Source organism: Sorex araneus, chromosome 3, assembly GCF_027595985.1.
Source record: "Sorex araneus isolate mSorAra2 chromosome 3, mSorAra2.pri, whole genome shotgun sequence".
NCBI lineage: Eukaryota > Metazoa > Chordata > Mammalia > Eulipotyphla > Soricidae > Sorex > Sorex araneus.
In genome coordinates, this window is record NC_073304.1 from 93,803,250 (window position 1) to 93,819,711 (window position 16,462).

The 16,462-nt window shown below is 43.8% G+C and overlaps 1 protein-coding gene and 1 pseudogene across 2 annotated transcripts in view; one reads left to right on the forward strand and one right to left on the reverse strand.

Annotated features, from left to right (window-relative positions):
- Positions 1 to 16,462, reverse strand: part of SECISBP2L (SECIS binding protein 2 like) — a 69,322-nt gene that overhangs the window by 24,385 nt on the left and 28,475 nt on the right. For both annotated transcript variants that reach the window (XM_055130499.1, XM_055130498.1), the window contains 5 exons: positions 8,287 to 8,421; positions 5,708 to 5,788; positions 4,871 to 5,038; positions 4,591 to 4,732; positions 47 to 219 (listed from right to left, as the gene is read on the reverse strand). In XM_055130499.1, coding sequence (XP_054986474.1) covers positions 47 to 219; positions 4,591 to 4,732; positions 4,871 to 5,038; positions 5,708 to 5,788; positions 8,287 to 8,421 — 699 coding nt within the window. The remainder of the gene's footprint in view (positions 1 to 46; positions 220 to 4,590; positions 4,733 to 4,870; positions 5,039 to 5,707; positions 5,789 to 8,286; positions 8,422 to 16,462) is intronic.
- LOC101556809 (high mobility group protein B2-like) lies at positions 11,598 to 12,571 on the forward strand (annotated as a pseudogene).

Consider the following 16,462-nt stretch of genomic DNA (forward strand, 5'->3'; position numbering starts at 1 on the left):
AAACAAAGTTATTTTGAAAAATAAATATACACAGATTTTGGCTTACCTTTTTAAGTGCTGTGGGCCGTTTTAGTTTTGCAATATCCTTCTCTTTCCCCTTTTTTGCTTTCGAAGAGGAAGTAATGTCCAAAGAATTAAAGGATGTCAAACAGGCCTGACCTTTGGCCAAAGGCTTTCGATTGGCAGAATCTTTAGTGTGAAACGAAGCTGCAGTAACCACTGGAAACAAACACGAACATTAGTCACACTATTATAGTCACCACCAAAAACTTCCAAAATTTCTAGTAATAAGAACCGTATCTTCTCACGGGAAAAAACAGATGCCACAGAACATCATGGCTATACAGTGTCCCTCAGATAGCCTTTATCCATCTTTCTTGCCTTCCTAAAATAAAGCACCGCTAACTTAGAGGCCCCCAATCAGAACAGTCTACTATAGCATCCGCAAAGCACGGTAGTTCTTGCATCTGGTTCCCAGCCAGGACCATTACACTCTGAATCGTCCAAACCCGTAACTCTCCTTATTCCTATTAAATGTGCCACACAATGATCATCCCCCTGGTCCCACCCAACTTCGCTCTTCTATTCCTTTCCTTTTGCATCTTTCTCCGAATTTCTCTCTGTCAGTAGAGAATTATGACTCCCCCTCTGGGCCATTCTCAATACCACAGAGCAATTATTCATGCCTAACTGATACTCTTTCTCCTGTTAGTTCCAACCCTCGACAGTCGGAAAGCTCTCTCTACGCTCAATCTTCTTACTTAAGCAGAGCTGTTTTCCTGCTATCTCCCGAGCAGACCGTCCAATATAAATGTAAAGGCCCCCAAAGAGGAGACAATAGGAATCCTTACTACTGTCCAAGGCTCATCGATCTATAAGTTGTCCATAAATGAGTTTCAGTCATAAAATGTTCCAACATCCATCCCTTCACCAACATACATTTTCTACTACCAATGTCCCCAATTTTCCTCCTTTTATGCCCACACAGTTCTAGGACATCTCTCTCTCCCTCTTCCCTCCCTCCCTCCCTCCCTCCCTCCCTCCCTCCCTCCCTCCCTCCCTCTCTCTCTTCCCTCCCTCCCTCTCTCTCTCCCCTCCCTCCCTCCTCAGATTTTGGTCATTATGATTTGTGGTTCAAGTACTATAAGGTATCACGTATCTCCCTTTACCTACTTTCAGCACTCAATTCTTGTCCATCCTCTACTCTGTTTTTTCTTAGGTTCTGTCGCCACAACCAGTGGCGCTCTGAGGGTTATTCCGAGCTCTGCACTCTGGGGTCTCCAGCGATAGTGAGGCAGGCCCATATGGAGCTGGGGATCAAATGGGCCTCTCACATACAAAGCAAAAACCCCAAAAGCCTCTGTAGTTCCTGGCCCCAGTCTATGCTGCCCTTCGCCCACATCTGGACTGATCTCCTATTCCTTTCCTCTTGCACCTTTCAAGTGCCTCTAGAACTGAGTCGGTTCCCAACAAGCTTATATCTCAGGGAAGAAAAGGAAAAGGCAAACCAGGCTGGAAGACGGCACAAACAGCTGGCGTGCGTGCTCAGCAGGAGCCTGAACTTGACGCCAGGCACAGAACAGTCCCAGCAGCCCTGGAGAAACTGCCTCCCTATGGAAGGACAACGAGAGCTGCAGGGATGCCCTGAGCACTGAAACCAACCACCTCCACCCCTCAGAGAATAACGGCCAACCAGCAAAATTCTTTTCTGGCCTTCCCCTTAAGCTGCCTTTCCCTCCTTGTTAACAAGCCAGCACGTACCACCGGTGACTAACACTTCAATGCAGTTTAATTAACACAAACTGCAGCTCCAAAGCCAACATGTTACACAGTCAATTCTTCCCCATCACCGGTTCCCACCACCAGTGTCAAGGTGGCATGTACCACCACGGCTACCACATTTTAATGCTCTGAATCTTTACTCCAGTGATTTTCAGAGGCAACAGCTTCTCCCTCAATCCATGCCTTAATGTTTGTGATATTGCACTCTCCTTGTTTCTGATTTCTTCTTCGAGCCTTAAGCCTGAATATTCCACAGCTTTTATCCCTAATTACCTTTTCCCCCAAGTTTTCTTTCCATGACAATCATTCCTATTTCCACAGCTACACTGAGGACAGATGAAGTTAGCTTCCCCCTTTTCTTTACCTTTCCTCCCACCCCCGGTTTTTCCACCTGGCTGTGCTTAGGGTTTACTCCTGATGAGCTCAAAGGGCTGTTGGGGCTCTAATTTGGGTTAGCCATGAGAGCACCTTACCCAGTGTATTATCTCTCCAAGCCCTACTTTTACCCGCTTCTCAATGGAGTTGTTGGTCAACAAATGAATGAACAAGTAAATGTCTACGTAGGAACAAGCAATGAGAATTAGAGAGAAAGCAGAGTTGCAGGGTTGTTAGAGCACTTACCTGACCTGGCTTCAATCTCTGCTTCCACAAGGCGTCCCGAGCTTCACAGATTACAGTCCTGGAAACCCCAAGTTTCCCAGGGCCCCTGGAAAAACCACCTCCCAGCACCCAACTACCAGGCTGGTTGGCCAAATACCACCATGAGTGGCCCCCAAACCTTGCACACTGATTGGGAGACCCTAAATATATAAAAAATAAATAAATAACCAGATCTCCATAAGAAACACTTCAAATACAAGGCAAGACATCTAATTCTCTAAATGAAATACTTTTTCCAGGATCCTTATCTTGTCCAATATGATCACAGTCTTTCTCACTATCACAACCCTCCTCCAAGTAAGACTGGAATCATTCTGGGATTGTCTCTACCTTACAATCCTTCTTTCATGTCTACGGCCTCATTTTTCTCTTGGACTTCTCAAGAAGGTTAATGCCTGCCCAATAAACACTTTCCAAAACAAGTACTGGTGAAAGATTAGACAGTCTATCCATCAAGAATCCTACTCCCATTCAAAGCCAATCCAAATGCTATCTTACATGAAGTCATTTCTAAGACCCTCCTTGTATCTGTCTGTCAATATACTTCATTCTCTTCATAAACTCTGCTCTTCCCTAAACAACTATATATAAGCCAATTGTGTATAAGCCAATCTCCCAAACCAGATCACAATAACATCTTAATAACATTCTACAATTTCCTAACACCCTGCTCTACATGTACTTACACATATATATTATATACATATATATGTACACACACATATATAAACATTTTCTAGAAGAGTCAAAGTTGTAACATTAAGCCATTCAAAATATGCAGGATTATCTCTTCCCATAATACTTAATATCTATTGAGATATTATAACTGACACACTCTGCTTGCACTACCTTGTTTTTTCAAACAGGAGCCACACCAGCACGGGGTGAGATGTGGGGGCTGAGACACTGCCAGTGGCATCAGGAGACATCGGCCTGACAGTACGGTGCTCATGGCTGGCACTTCTGGGTTCTACCAATAACGTTACATAACCCCAGTGCTTTCAGGAGGCCACTGGGGCCACACCCAGTGCTGCTCAGGAGGCTGGGAGGGAGGGGGGTGCACATGAAGGCCTTGCACGTGCTCTACCCTTCTATGCCAGGGTCCAGTCCCCCACTAATGCTTTAACCAACGGCTTCTTAGAATTAATGTTCATTCCAAATGGGCAACTAACCATAAGCTTAAATGCTTTATAAGATGGACTAAAGTTACATGATGTTGCAGCAAAGTATTAATGTTACTTTGCTGTTGCAAGAAAAGCAGCAAGAACAGCAAAAAGAGACAATTCAATTTTTCTCCAGCACCAGAGCTTACACTGGAGTCTTTCCCTTTCTTTTATCTTATCCCTCATCCTCTCCAGACTATAAAAAGAGACAATGGAGCACATTAGAGCTGCTGTGAGATTAGATAAAATACAAATTACTGTGTGGGTAAAAAGCCAAAATCATTTTCTCTCACCCACACATACGCAACTTTATCAAAGCTCCTAAGTTTCCCATTTGCTTTCAAATGGATAATTTAAGAGAGGTAGAATCAAATTACTTAGGACATTTTGGTGGTATCAATCCCGGGAACCCACTGCTGAGCTACATTCCCTGGTCCTATTTATGATTTCTAATTCAAACTTTGAAGGAAAACATCTTGGTTGCTCAAAACACAATCCACTGCCTTTTCAACAGAGGACCTGAAAGAACAACCAATACTGAGAGCCGAAGACTCCCCGGAGCATGAAAGAGCAAGGAGAAAGTCAGCACTACGTCGGGCAAGTCCATGGCATTAACAGCAGGGGGAGCTAAACTGACCAGAGCAGTCCGTGCGGGAGAAGGGCCAGGGAAGGCAGGAAGGGTAGTGGGTGAGAGAGCCCCTGGGTCTGGCTTTACCCCCTGTGACAGGAGGAGCCCCCAGAAGGTTTGGAGCAACGGTGTCTGCTCTAAAGGATGATTCCCCTTCAGGAAGGCCGAGCGGGAGGGAGGGCAGTGGGGTGGGGGTGTGGCAGCAGGCCATGCAGCACGACAACAGAGGCTTCCCGGGCCACGGGTCAGAGGTGGTGAGGAGCTACACTCTGGATTCTTGCTTTTAAATACAATTCAGGTTAGCAATATCCAAAATACATGAGCCAAGCCTAATAGCAAATTCTCTGGCGGGCTTACCTGTGTAAGACAGAGGCCTGGTGTTCGTGATCTGCCGTGCTTTCATGGCTTGCTGCTGCTTTTCCAGAGCTGCCAACATGTCCCCCAAATCTAGCTGAACAGGTGTTTTATTCTTCTTTCCAGCAGCCTTTGATAAAGCTTCCTGCAAAGCAACAATCAGAACGTTTGTTGTTTTTTGCTATAGGATGAAAATGTGGTAATTTATGATGACTCACTTTTTCAACCAATGGTCCAAGCCTACCAAGTAAACTGATACTGGTTCATATAAATGAATCCATACCTGTAATTTTTTTTGCTCCATACTTATTTCAGAATATTCTTGAGCTGTGGCAAGGGCTGCTGCTAACGCTTTCTTCTTCTGACTTTTTGCACGTTTAGGAACTGAGGTTGTAATGGGAATTGGAGTCTGCACTATGTTGATTGGTGAGTTTTCAGGCAAATCATCCAACTGAGTAAGAGAAACAGAGAAAAATATGTTCAAGATCCCTTAGAACCTCAACCATAAGGGAGGACAATTCAAACTGTGGGTTGCTTGGCGGTGTAACTGACTAAACTCATCAAAGGATCAATGCCTTAGAGAAGCGAGGGAGTTGTGGGCCAGTTCCAGGCCAGGGAGAGGAGGAAGAGAGCAGAAGGCATATAGGCGACGCTTCTCTGGATCCTGGACTGAACACAAAACAACTCTGCTCCAAAGTAAATTTTGTCCAAATCAGCAGTATTTTAGTACAGACTTTATTGTGGCATGTCAATGGTTCTGTGTTTACCTTTTAACTACAGAGTTTGTGTTTTCATTCTACATAGGAAATATTAAGGACTGAACTGTTTCTTAATATTTCGACCATGCTCTCCCCACATCTGTGCTTAGTATTTCTTTTCAACTAAGTTTTTTAAATGTTCTATTTTGCTAATTATCATTTTTCTTAAAAGTCACTCATCATTGGGGGGGGGAGGTGAGCCACACACAGAGGTGCTCAAGGCTTCCTGATGGCTCCATGCTCAGAGAGCACGCTCTGGTGGTGCTTCAGGGAACAGATGGGAAACCGGGGACTGAACCCGAGTCTGCCCTGTGCAAGGCACGCGCCTTACCTGCTTCCACTCTCACCCAAAAGTTACTCACCACTTTTGAAGAAAGTTTCTGTGGAATATTCTCATCTTTAGCAGTTCCATTTTCATTCAATTCTCGAAATCTGTTTTCATCCTGAAAAGTATCACATTTTAAGTAAAAAGAGAATTTAGAGAAGTTAACTTTCTTTTTGTCTGATCGTGCTCAGGGCTTCCTCCTGGCTCTGCAAGCAGGAATTACTCCTGGCAGGGCTTGGGGACCCTATGTGGAGCCAGGGCTCAAATCTAGTTTGGGTGCACACAAGGCAAGCACCCTACTGACTCTCCAGTTCCCAAAGCAACAAACTTTTAAGAAAAACAACAATTCTAATTAACAGCAGTGAAAACTGGGGGAAGAATTAACTTTTTAATACTGGTATTTTAAGTCATTATTTTTTTGGATGGGCCTCCTAAGAAGTGTGCAGGTAGCTCTGGGGGCCACTCCCGGCAGTACTTGGCCAACCACGCTGGATGGTTCGTGGTTAGGACACCAAAATACTATGTGGCACAGCCCTGCAGTGCTGGGGGGCACAGGTCCCCTCCCCACAGTGTTGCTCAGGGGCCATGCAGTGCTGGGGATCACCCAGGGTCTTATGTATACCTATGGCTCCTGTTCTCTGCCCCTCAGACTTAAATCAGTGTGAAAAGATTATGTAATCTCGCTGGGCCAGAGAGAGAGAGAGTAATTCCAGCGGGCTACGGTACCTGTATCATCACATCATCCCCCAAGTCTTGCCAGGCATGATCCCTGAGCACAGAGCCAGGAATAAACCTTGAGGACGACCAGGTATGGCAAAGAAAAAACAAGGAAAGAAAAAAAAAATCTATTTTTTCCTATTAAATGTAATTAGCAACAGGGACAGGTCAAAAATGTTCATCTTTGGATCTCTTCATCTACAAATACATTAGTAAAAATCCTCACCTTAGATGTATGTGTATATATATATAAAATATATATACACACACACATATATATAACTTAAAGAGACTCAAAAGGGATTTTATTGAGACAAAAGATGGCCCAAAGGGCCAGAGCACATGCTTTGCATGCCGGGGCCCTTAATTTATCCCCAGCACCACATGGTCCCCCAAGCACCATAGGGAGCAAACCTGAGCCGAGAAACTGGAATAGTTCCTGAGCACCACCTGGTGTGGCCCAGACACACACCCAAAGTACAAAGAAAGAATGTGCCAGCATAACTGCTGTCATCTTCCCCTCCCTCCCCTGAGGTGGTGGCAGCTGTCACGATCAGAGGCTGCAGTTGGTGCTCTGACACGTGGGTGGCTATCTTGTTATCTGGGGGTTACGAGGCCGTGCTGCAGCAGACACTTGGTGCTTTGTTGTGGCACCAGAGATCACACAGGGTAATGCAGAGAGGATGACACCAGGCAGAGGCGGCAGTGCTGAGGACGGAATCACGGTTTCGTGACTACACAGCAGGCAGGCTTTACCCGAGCTGTTTGCAGGCCCCTCACAAAAACTTCCTGGCCAATATTTTCCCAACAATGAAAACTGTATCTCTAACTAAGTGTATGTATGGAACCAATCATAAGGTGAAATGCAAATAATAACCCCCTGACATGTATGTACTGTGTGTGTGTGTGTGTGTGTGCGTGCGTGCGCGCGCGCGCGCGCGCGCGCTTGTTTGATGCCAGCAATCAAACACCAATACATTCAGGCCGCACATAAACTATACTCGAGATGTATGTTTAAATCTTTTAAGTCGATTATGGTTATTTAGCATGATATTCATCTCCATTCTTGTTCACGCTGAGCTCCATTTATTAAGCCATTTTATAGAAACTATTAGCCGATCAACACAAGTTACTCAAAGAAGTTGAGTGTCTTACCATATTAATTACAACCAAATTCTACCCACTTTAAAAAAATCAACCCTGTAATCTCTATGCTGCCCCAAACTCAGTGACCTGTTCCTCCTTCCACTCAGGGCTATGCTTGAGCAAGGCTTAGGCGTGACCAGTCTCCTATCTCTCTCTGACACAGCAGCCACCCGGGGGACACGTCCTTCCACCTCTGAATTATTCAGAACTCTTTACACAGGGAATAGGTTGCAACCCAGAGGGTGGTAGAATAATGAAACAGAAATATTGCAATCAGGGCATAAACTCCCAATTAATGAAAGTGAAATAACCTCTTTTCTTTTTCTTCAAGATTCTCCCCCTGACTGGCAATGCAAATTAAGCTGAGATAGTCAACCAGTCAAAAAACCTGACAGACCAAACAACAGAAAAGAGACTACACTTAATACTGTGACAAGTAATTTATAATGTAATAGAAGAGTCACATATCAAGACATAAAAAGTAGGGCCCTGAGCACCACCACATATGGCCTGGTGCCCCCACCCCGCCCCTACATCCTCTGTCTGTAACATTCAACCAGTTGGCCTGGCTGGTCAAGGACTGCTGGGAGTGGCTTCAGGTCCCTTGAGCACTGTTTGGGAGAACCTCTTCATCACCAGAATTTTATAAAAGACATAGCAAGTACTTTTCGTAAGCTGATTACAATGTAACAAATCAAGTTTTTAAATGAAAACTTTTGCCATACCAGTTTATAAACAGAATTTGAGCAATACCTCAAAATATAAAGACTCAGAATTAGGGTCGCCTCTGTGAGACTGAGTGGGGTTTAACTGCTTATTATCTTGTCTCTTTTGCAGATTCTGTCTTCTTTCTGAGGAAGTGCTGTGCCCTCGGCATCTGAAACCAACCTAAGTAAAGCCCAGATAGAAAAGGATTATATTATTTTCAAGAAAATGTTTTATTCAAGTACAATATATTTGCAGAAAAGTCTACGTATACAACTAGAATTTCCATGAAGAGCATAATTTGCTATGAAACATTAAGATTTTTGGTAAAGCCATTATAAGGAAAAAATACAAACATGACAATTAACACAAGATGCTTAGTTCCCTGAAGGTAAATATTAACACGCATTTTCATAAGTAGTCAGAGCTGCCAATAACCCAGAGGCCCTTCATATGCACCAGGGCTAGGGAGCTTGTGGTACACCATACTATGGAACAATAAACAGTCACCAAAAAAGAATAAACAATTATTAATCCCAAGGACCTAGGTGAATCCTCATAGGCCCAGTAAGTGAACAAGTCTATTTTTTTATATAAAGCAAAATTATTAGTTATGTGTTGCTATATTATAATAATACAAGTATTATTTACTTATAGTCACCATTGATAACTTTATTTTTTTTAGTATATATAGTATATATCATTAATATTTTTATTTTTTTATTGAGTCACCATGTGGAAAGTTACAAAGTTTTCAGGTTTAAGTCTCAGTTATACAATGCTCGAACACCCATCCCTTCACCAGTGCACATATTCCACCACCAAGAATCCCAGTATAGCTCCACCCCGCACCCCCACACCCCTAGTCCCCTCCACGCCCCTAGCCCCTCCACCCTTAGCCCCCCGCCTGCGTAACTAATAAATTTCACTTTACTTTCACTTTACTTTCACTTTGATTGCATTCAATATTTCAACAAAACTCACTATTATTGTTTGGAGAGTCTCTCCCCTAAAGTCGACCTTCGATAACTTTATACTCCTAATATAGAAGAACCAGTTACCCAAAACTTAACATTTTAAACAGAACCTAAAAATTGAGTGAGCTGAAGAGTTAATTCTAGAAGTAGACTACAGGGCAGGGAAGTCTGGGGGCATTCTTGGGAAACTATCGGGAAAAAGCAGCAGGCACACTGGTGTTGAGCGTGGTGCTGGAACAATATACGCATAAAATCATCATTAATGGTGTTGAAAATCACAGCACCCCGAGAGACAGGGAGACCGAGGCGAGTAAACAGAGCCTGAAACAGCCCTAGACTGCGATGCTGGTACACAGACCCTAGGATATCAAACATACTGACTCAGACTTGTGACCACCGAGTAATCCCTCTATTCTTAGAAAGTAGGCTATATGGCATCATTATCAATGTCGGAAGGCAAATTTAATTCTTCTTAAACTTTTTTTTTTTTTGGTTTGGGGCTACAACCAGCAATGCTCAGGGCTTACTACTGGTTTTATATCAGGGATCAGTCCCTGCAGTTCCCAGACCACATATGATGCTGGGGATGGAACCTGGGTCAGCTATATGCAAAGCCAGTGCCCTGCCCACTATACTATCTCTCCATAGACTCTGAATGGTGGCTGAATGGTGGTCTCCAGAGGAGAATCCTGTGAGAACGATCAGAGGACTCAAGTTTCCATAACCCACTTACTCAATAAAAGAAAAAAAAATCTAGGAACTAGCATATGAAGAATATGTAGACTTACAGAAATTTGGAAATATGTAGTTTTCAGAAAACCAAACTACTGAAAAAGAAACTCAAAAAACAAAAGATGTGCAGCTTTTTTGCACAGAAAGATTTAATATCAAAGTAGTCATCTATTCCCCCAAAATTGGCAAATTAACTTAACAAACAATTAAAAGGAAAACCTGAAAGCCCAGAAACAGAGATCAACGTATAAGGGAATTTTATTAGGACATAAAGATGGTTATGTCACCTCAGTGAGTAATCTGGTAAGAAAGTAGTATTAGGTGATTTGTTTGCCACCCACCTGGAAAATATAAACTAAAGCCCCTGTTCATAGCATCCAATAAGATAAATACCACATAGAAAAAAAATAAAATAAAATAAATTGACCTCCAAATAGAATCACTCAGCTGTTGGGCTGGAGCAGGGGGCACAGGGTCAGACATAAACAAGCCAGAGGAAATCCGACAAGCTTCTTCATAATCCTCCAGAGATGGTATTTTCTAAGTATGATTCAAGACTCAGAAGTAATGTAAAAATCAGGACAGCGCGATAGTACAGTGGGTAGGGCATTTACCTTGCACACAGCTGACCTGGGTTCGATCCCTGGCATCCCATATGGTACCCCAGAATCACCAGGTGTAATTCCTGAGTAAAGAGCCAGGAGGAACCCCTTAAAATTGCTGGGTATGATCCAAAATACAAAACAAATAAAATTCAAAATAAATAAATCACTATCATCCCGTTGATCAACGATTTGCTTGAACGGGTGCCAGTTTGTGGGTGTGGCTGCCAAGCTATTGGAAAATGGGGGGTCTGGGTGGAGGAGCCCCAGTCCCAATCCGAGCAGGCTTAGAGATCTCAATCTTTCAAATAAAATATAAAATCACTTTTTGGGGGCCAAGGAGATAGCTCAAGTTGTAGAGCACATCCTGAGGACCCAGCACTGCATACCTCCCACGACTGCTAGAAGTGACCCTGAAAAAGCCAAAAATAGGGCAAGGACATAATGCGAGGGTTAAAGTCTGGTTAGATCCCTGTGACACTGCATATGCTCCCCTGAGCACTGCCAGAAGGGTGACTCCAAACAAAAAACATACTGGGTTAGAAACATAGTAGAGGCGTTAATGCATTTGTCTTGCTCAGTTGTCCCTGGCTCAGTCCTTGGTACTACATATGGTCCCCCATATATCACCAGGACTGACCCCTGAGCAGAGCCAGGGGTAAGCCCTCAGCACTACTGATGTACCCCATACCCACAAAAATTTGTGAAAAATTAAATTAAATTTCTTGAAACAGAAACAAAATTAAGTTTTAAAAAAAACAAATGAACACAGAGGCCTGGGAGACAGGACAAGGCAAATAACGTGCATGCAGCATAGCAGGCCTCCTCGACGACGTGGCACCCCACCACCAGACCAAGCACTGCGGGGTAAAATTCAGATTTGGGCTCAGAATTAAGGCTATGTCAGAATATACAGGCTATGCCCTATCAAGAGTTAAAATACTAATAAAATGTTTAAAAATTATTATAAATCCAACAGCATGGTACAGATTAAAAAATAATCTAATAGTGAGGCACATAATATTAGATAGTAATTAATAAACTTACATACAAATCAGAGGTAAGAATGTATTGCTAAAAAGTTAGAAAAAGAAAAAAAAGTCAGAAAAACTGTTGAGTATTTGATTTCTAAATGACTTTAGCGTGGAAGTGAAAGAAATTACAGAAGAGGAGATATATACTGAATTAACAGAAAGACTCTGTAATGCCAAAACTCACAGACGTACTGAGTCAAATATAAAGAACTCATGAGAAGCAGAAAACAAGTGCTCAACATCTGGCTCAAAATACAAAGTAGGAGAAACCAGTTCATGCCGGAGCCTGTGCAAGGCAGCGGCTGAGGCGGACACGGCCGTTCGGCGCACTCTGAGGATAGGCCAGCAAGCTGGGAGACGCCGTCCCGTCATCATGGGCAAGGGAGACCCCAACAAGCCGAGGGGCAAGATGCCCTCGTATGCCTTCTTCGTGCAGACGTGCCGGGAGGAGCACAAGAAGAAGCACCCTGACTCGACTGGTCAACTTCACCGAATTCTCCAAGAAGTGCTTGGAGAGATGGAAGACCATGTTGGCCAAAGAGAAGTCCAAGTTTGGACATGGCCAAGAGTGACAAGGCCCGCTATGACAGAGAGATGAAGAGCTATGTGCCCTCTAAAGTGGACAAGAAGGGCAAGAAGAAAGACCCCAACGTGCCGAAAAGGCCCCTGTCTGCCTTCTTCCTGTTTTGCTTGAGTATTGCCCCAAGATAAAGAGCGAGCACCCGGGCCTGTCCATCGGCACACGGCCAAGAAGCTGGGGGAGATGTGGTCCGAGCAGTCGGCCAAGGATAACCAGCCCTACAAGCAGAAAGCGGCGAAGCTAAAGGAGAAATACGAAAAGGATATTGCTGCATACCGCGCCAAGGGCAAAAGTGAAGTAGGAAAGAAGGGTCCCCACAGGCCAACAGGCTCAAAGAAGAAGAATGAGCCAGAAGATGAGGAAGAGGATGAGGAGGAAGAAGAAGAAGAGGAGGAGGAGGAGGAATAAATGGCTATCCTGTAATATGTATGGAGTGTGCGTGTGTGCTCAGGCAATTGTGTTGCTAAGAATGTGAATTCAAGTGCAGCTCAATATTAGCTTCAGTATAAAAACTGTACAGATTTTTGTATAGCTGATAAAATTCTTTGTAGAGAAAATACTTTTTTAAAAAATGCAGGCTGTAGCTTTTTGAGGGGCTACTACATAGTTAGATTTAAAAAAAAAAGATTTTAAAGCTTCTGATGTTGAATGTTTTTAAATATTTAATGGTTTCTTTAATTTTTTGACTTGTGTATGGCAGCACAGCAAATTTGTAGGAATTAGTATGATAGTAAATTTTGGGTTTTTTAGAATGTTGCATTTTGTTTTTTTAAAAAAAATTTGTAATCAAATTACGTACATTATTTCTATTATGTTTGTCTTAAATGTTAAATTAGCTTTCACTTACTAAAAACCCCAGACACCTGTGGAGCAATACTAACTTAAAATTCTGCCCAATAGTTCTCTAAAGATGATTAAGGAAAATGTTTGATTAAAGGAACATGAACTTGCACTAAAAAAAGTAAAATTTAATGTACTCTATGTATTTGCATAATTTTCCTGTTTTTTTTACTTTATTATCCCTAACTAGTAATGAAGTCTGTTTCCACATCTGTATTGTTTCCCTCCAGTGGGTTACAGGTCATGAGAGCAACAGTGCTGATACAGTAAGTTAAGTTTGGTGGGCCTAGCAATTACACTTTGAACACAAGTTTCAGTGCTGAGGTTATTTTGCGGACTCTGATTATCTAATCTATGTAAACAATTCTTGATTTAGGTCTTTTGTCTTTATGAAATAAAACGAGACTACTTCACATGCCTGCCATAAACAATGACTCACGTCTGCCACAGGAAAGAGGACATTATTCAGCTCATTTTCGTGACAGTCTAATGTGAGGGTTCTAGTGTACATGACTTCAGGGCAGCAAGTATTTAGTGTATTTATATTTAATCCATTGGATACATTCTTATTTCAGTTCAGCCATAGGTCAATTCAAATAGCTCCAATTCCTTAATTAGAGTAAAGGAGTCCAGGAAAGCAATCCAAAAACTGAGAAGGGAAGCTGCTGATCAATATACAACTCCTTGTGCCTAGCGTTCATCATCCAACCCTACTATTTTACACTCAATGGGACGGGAGGCCAGAACACTACAGGGTACGCCCAGGAGCTGGAGCTGCTAGCAGGTGCCATGCCAGACCCTTTCAAAACCCTGCTGGTGGAGTGCTCCTGGCCACGCTGAATCTCATTCTTCCCCCAGACAGACTCTGAACAAGAAATTCCTAAGGAGAGCCCCACCTAGCAAAAAAAAACGAACTAGCTGGAACTGCAAGACAATTACTAAGAGTGCTCACTCCAGGCACTGAGCAGACCCCTCCCAGTCCATATCTGAGTGCTGTCAACAAATCATACCCTCCCCATTGACTGAAAGCACCTTGCCGAGGGCCACAGAAACAGCACAGAGGTTAAGGCAAGTACTTGCCTGGCATGCAGTTAATCCTGGTTTGATACCAAGCATCACCGGCAGGGATCATTGGGCAGAGGGATAGGAGTAAGCCCTGAGCACCACCAGGTAGCCCCAAATATCCCGTAGCCTCAAAAAAGAAAGCGCCAATCTGGAAACAACCTGAGTGCTTGAGAACAGATGACTGGTTAAAGAAACCTTGGTAGATCTACACAATGGAATACTATGCAGCTGTTACGAGAGATGAAGTCATAAAATCTGCTTATAAGTGGATGGCCATCGAGAGTATCACGCAAAGTGAAATGAGTCAGAAAGAGAGGGACAAACATAGTGGGACTGCACTCATTTGTGGAGTATAAAATAACTTAATATGAGACTGACAACCAAGGACAGTAGAGACAAGGGCCAGGAATACTGCCCCATAGTTGGAACTCTATCTCATGAGCTGGGGGAGAGGGCAGCTGGAATAGAGAAGGGATCACTAAGTCAATGATGGTTGGAAGAATCATTTGGGATGGGAGATGTGTGCTGACAGTAGATAAAGGACCAAATAAGGTAACGTCGAAGTATCTGTACTGCAAACCATAATGCCTAAAAGCAGAGAAAGTATGAGGGAAACTGCCATGGGAGCAGGGTGAGGGTTATAAAGATGTGGGGAGGCAAATACTGGGGACACTGGTGAAGGGATGGGTGTTCAATCATTGTATGACTAAAACTCAAGCATGAAAGCTTTGTGACTGTATCTCACGGTGACTCAATTTAAAAAAAAAAAAAGCGCCATGCTGATTTCCCAGAGTTGGTTAGAAAGGGCGCCCCAGTGCCTCATGGTCTTCCTTGCAAGCCCACGGCCAGATTCTGCTCCCTTCACTTACCATCACGAGCTGGGAATGAAGCCCCAGGCTCCTCTAACATCCATCTCTACATGAGTTACCCAACAATGGTGAAGGCAGCTGAGACCTGGGCCTGCTCACACCAGACCCAGGGGTGCTGCTGGGTACACCACCTCTGTCCCGTTGGTCACCGCCCAGACTCCTCACACAGCTGCCCTCGAACACGCCAGCTACACACCCTCAACTGCTCCCCAAGCTGCCACGAGCCACCTGTGATCTTGAGTCTCTGGCTATTGCCTCGGCCTCCTGCTACTGAGCCCAGGCACTGATAACTGTCACCCCCCCAGTCACTGACCAGGTGCTACAGTTGATGCCAGGCTTTCAGAACACTCCCAGCCACCCGGTCCTGCTTAACCCAAAGCCACAGCTGAGGCCAGGCACCAGACTCCAACAACCCAGGTCCCTGGTCCTGTACAGCCTCTCTCGGAGCATCGGACGTCATGGAGGAAATCCACGCCACTGATACATCAAGACAACAGCCTGAGAACTAACACAACCGAATAATGCGAGTTACCGAAAGAGGAAATCAAAGCACTTGCTAGAGTACTCACTGAAATGAGGGAGGAAATGTCGAGAGAGTATGACAGAGAGTTCAGAGCTAAAGAATAGAGCAGCTACAGAATAGAAATACAGTAAGAGAAGCTGAAAGCAGAATGGAAGAATCTGAAATTGAGCTTTAGAGACTCTAAACAGTTGATGAAAACCTTCCCAGCGACCAGCAAAGAAAAAAGAAATTAAAAATAATGACAATAGAAAATAGCATCTAGAAGAATATGTACATCACAGGAGCTCCAAAACTAGAAAGGTCACACCCAAACAGATACAGACCAAGAGAGATTACAATGAGACCACAAAGTCAAAGAAAGAGAGTTCTAAGTGCAGCAAGAGCGGAGAAAAAAAAAAAATCACATGTACAGGAACCCCCATAAGATTGTTCAATAGAAACTCTACAGGCCATGGGCAGAGCTATAGTACAGCAAGCAGGGCACTTGCCTTGCATGTGGCTGACCCAGATTCAATCCCCAGTATCCCATATGGTCCCCTGAGCACTGCCAGGAATGATTTCCTGAATGCAGAGCCAGGAGTAATCCCTGAGCATCACCAGATGTATACCACTCCCCTAAAAAAAAAGAAAGGAAAGAAACTCTACAGGCCAAAAGGACTGGAGTGATAGCACAGCGGGTAGACAGCGGGTAGCCTTGCATACAGCCGACCTGGGCTCAATTCCTTCAACCCTCTTGGAGAGCTACCAAGAATATCCCGCCCACATGGCAGAGCCTGGCAAGCTACCCATGGCGTATTTGATATGCCAAAATCATTAGCAAGTCTCACAATGGAGACGTTACTGGTGCCCACTCGAGCAAATCGATGAACAAGGGGACGACAGTGCTACAGGCCAAAAATGAATGGTGAGGTATATACATAAAGCTGGACGGGGGAGTGGGGGGAACAAAACAAAACCAAGAAGACTCTACCCAATGAAGAAAGAATAAAGAAATTTTTAGGA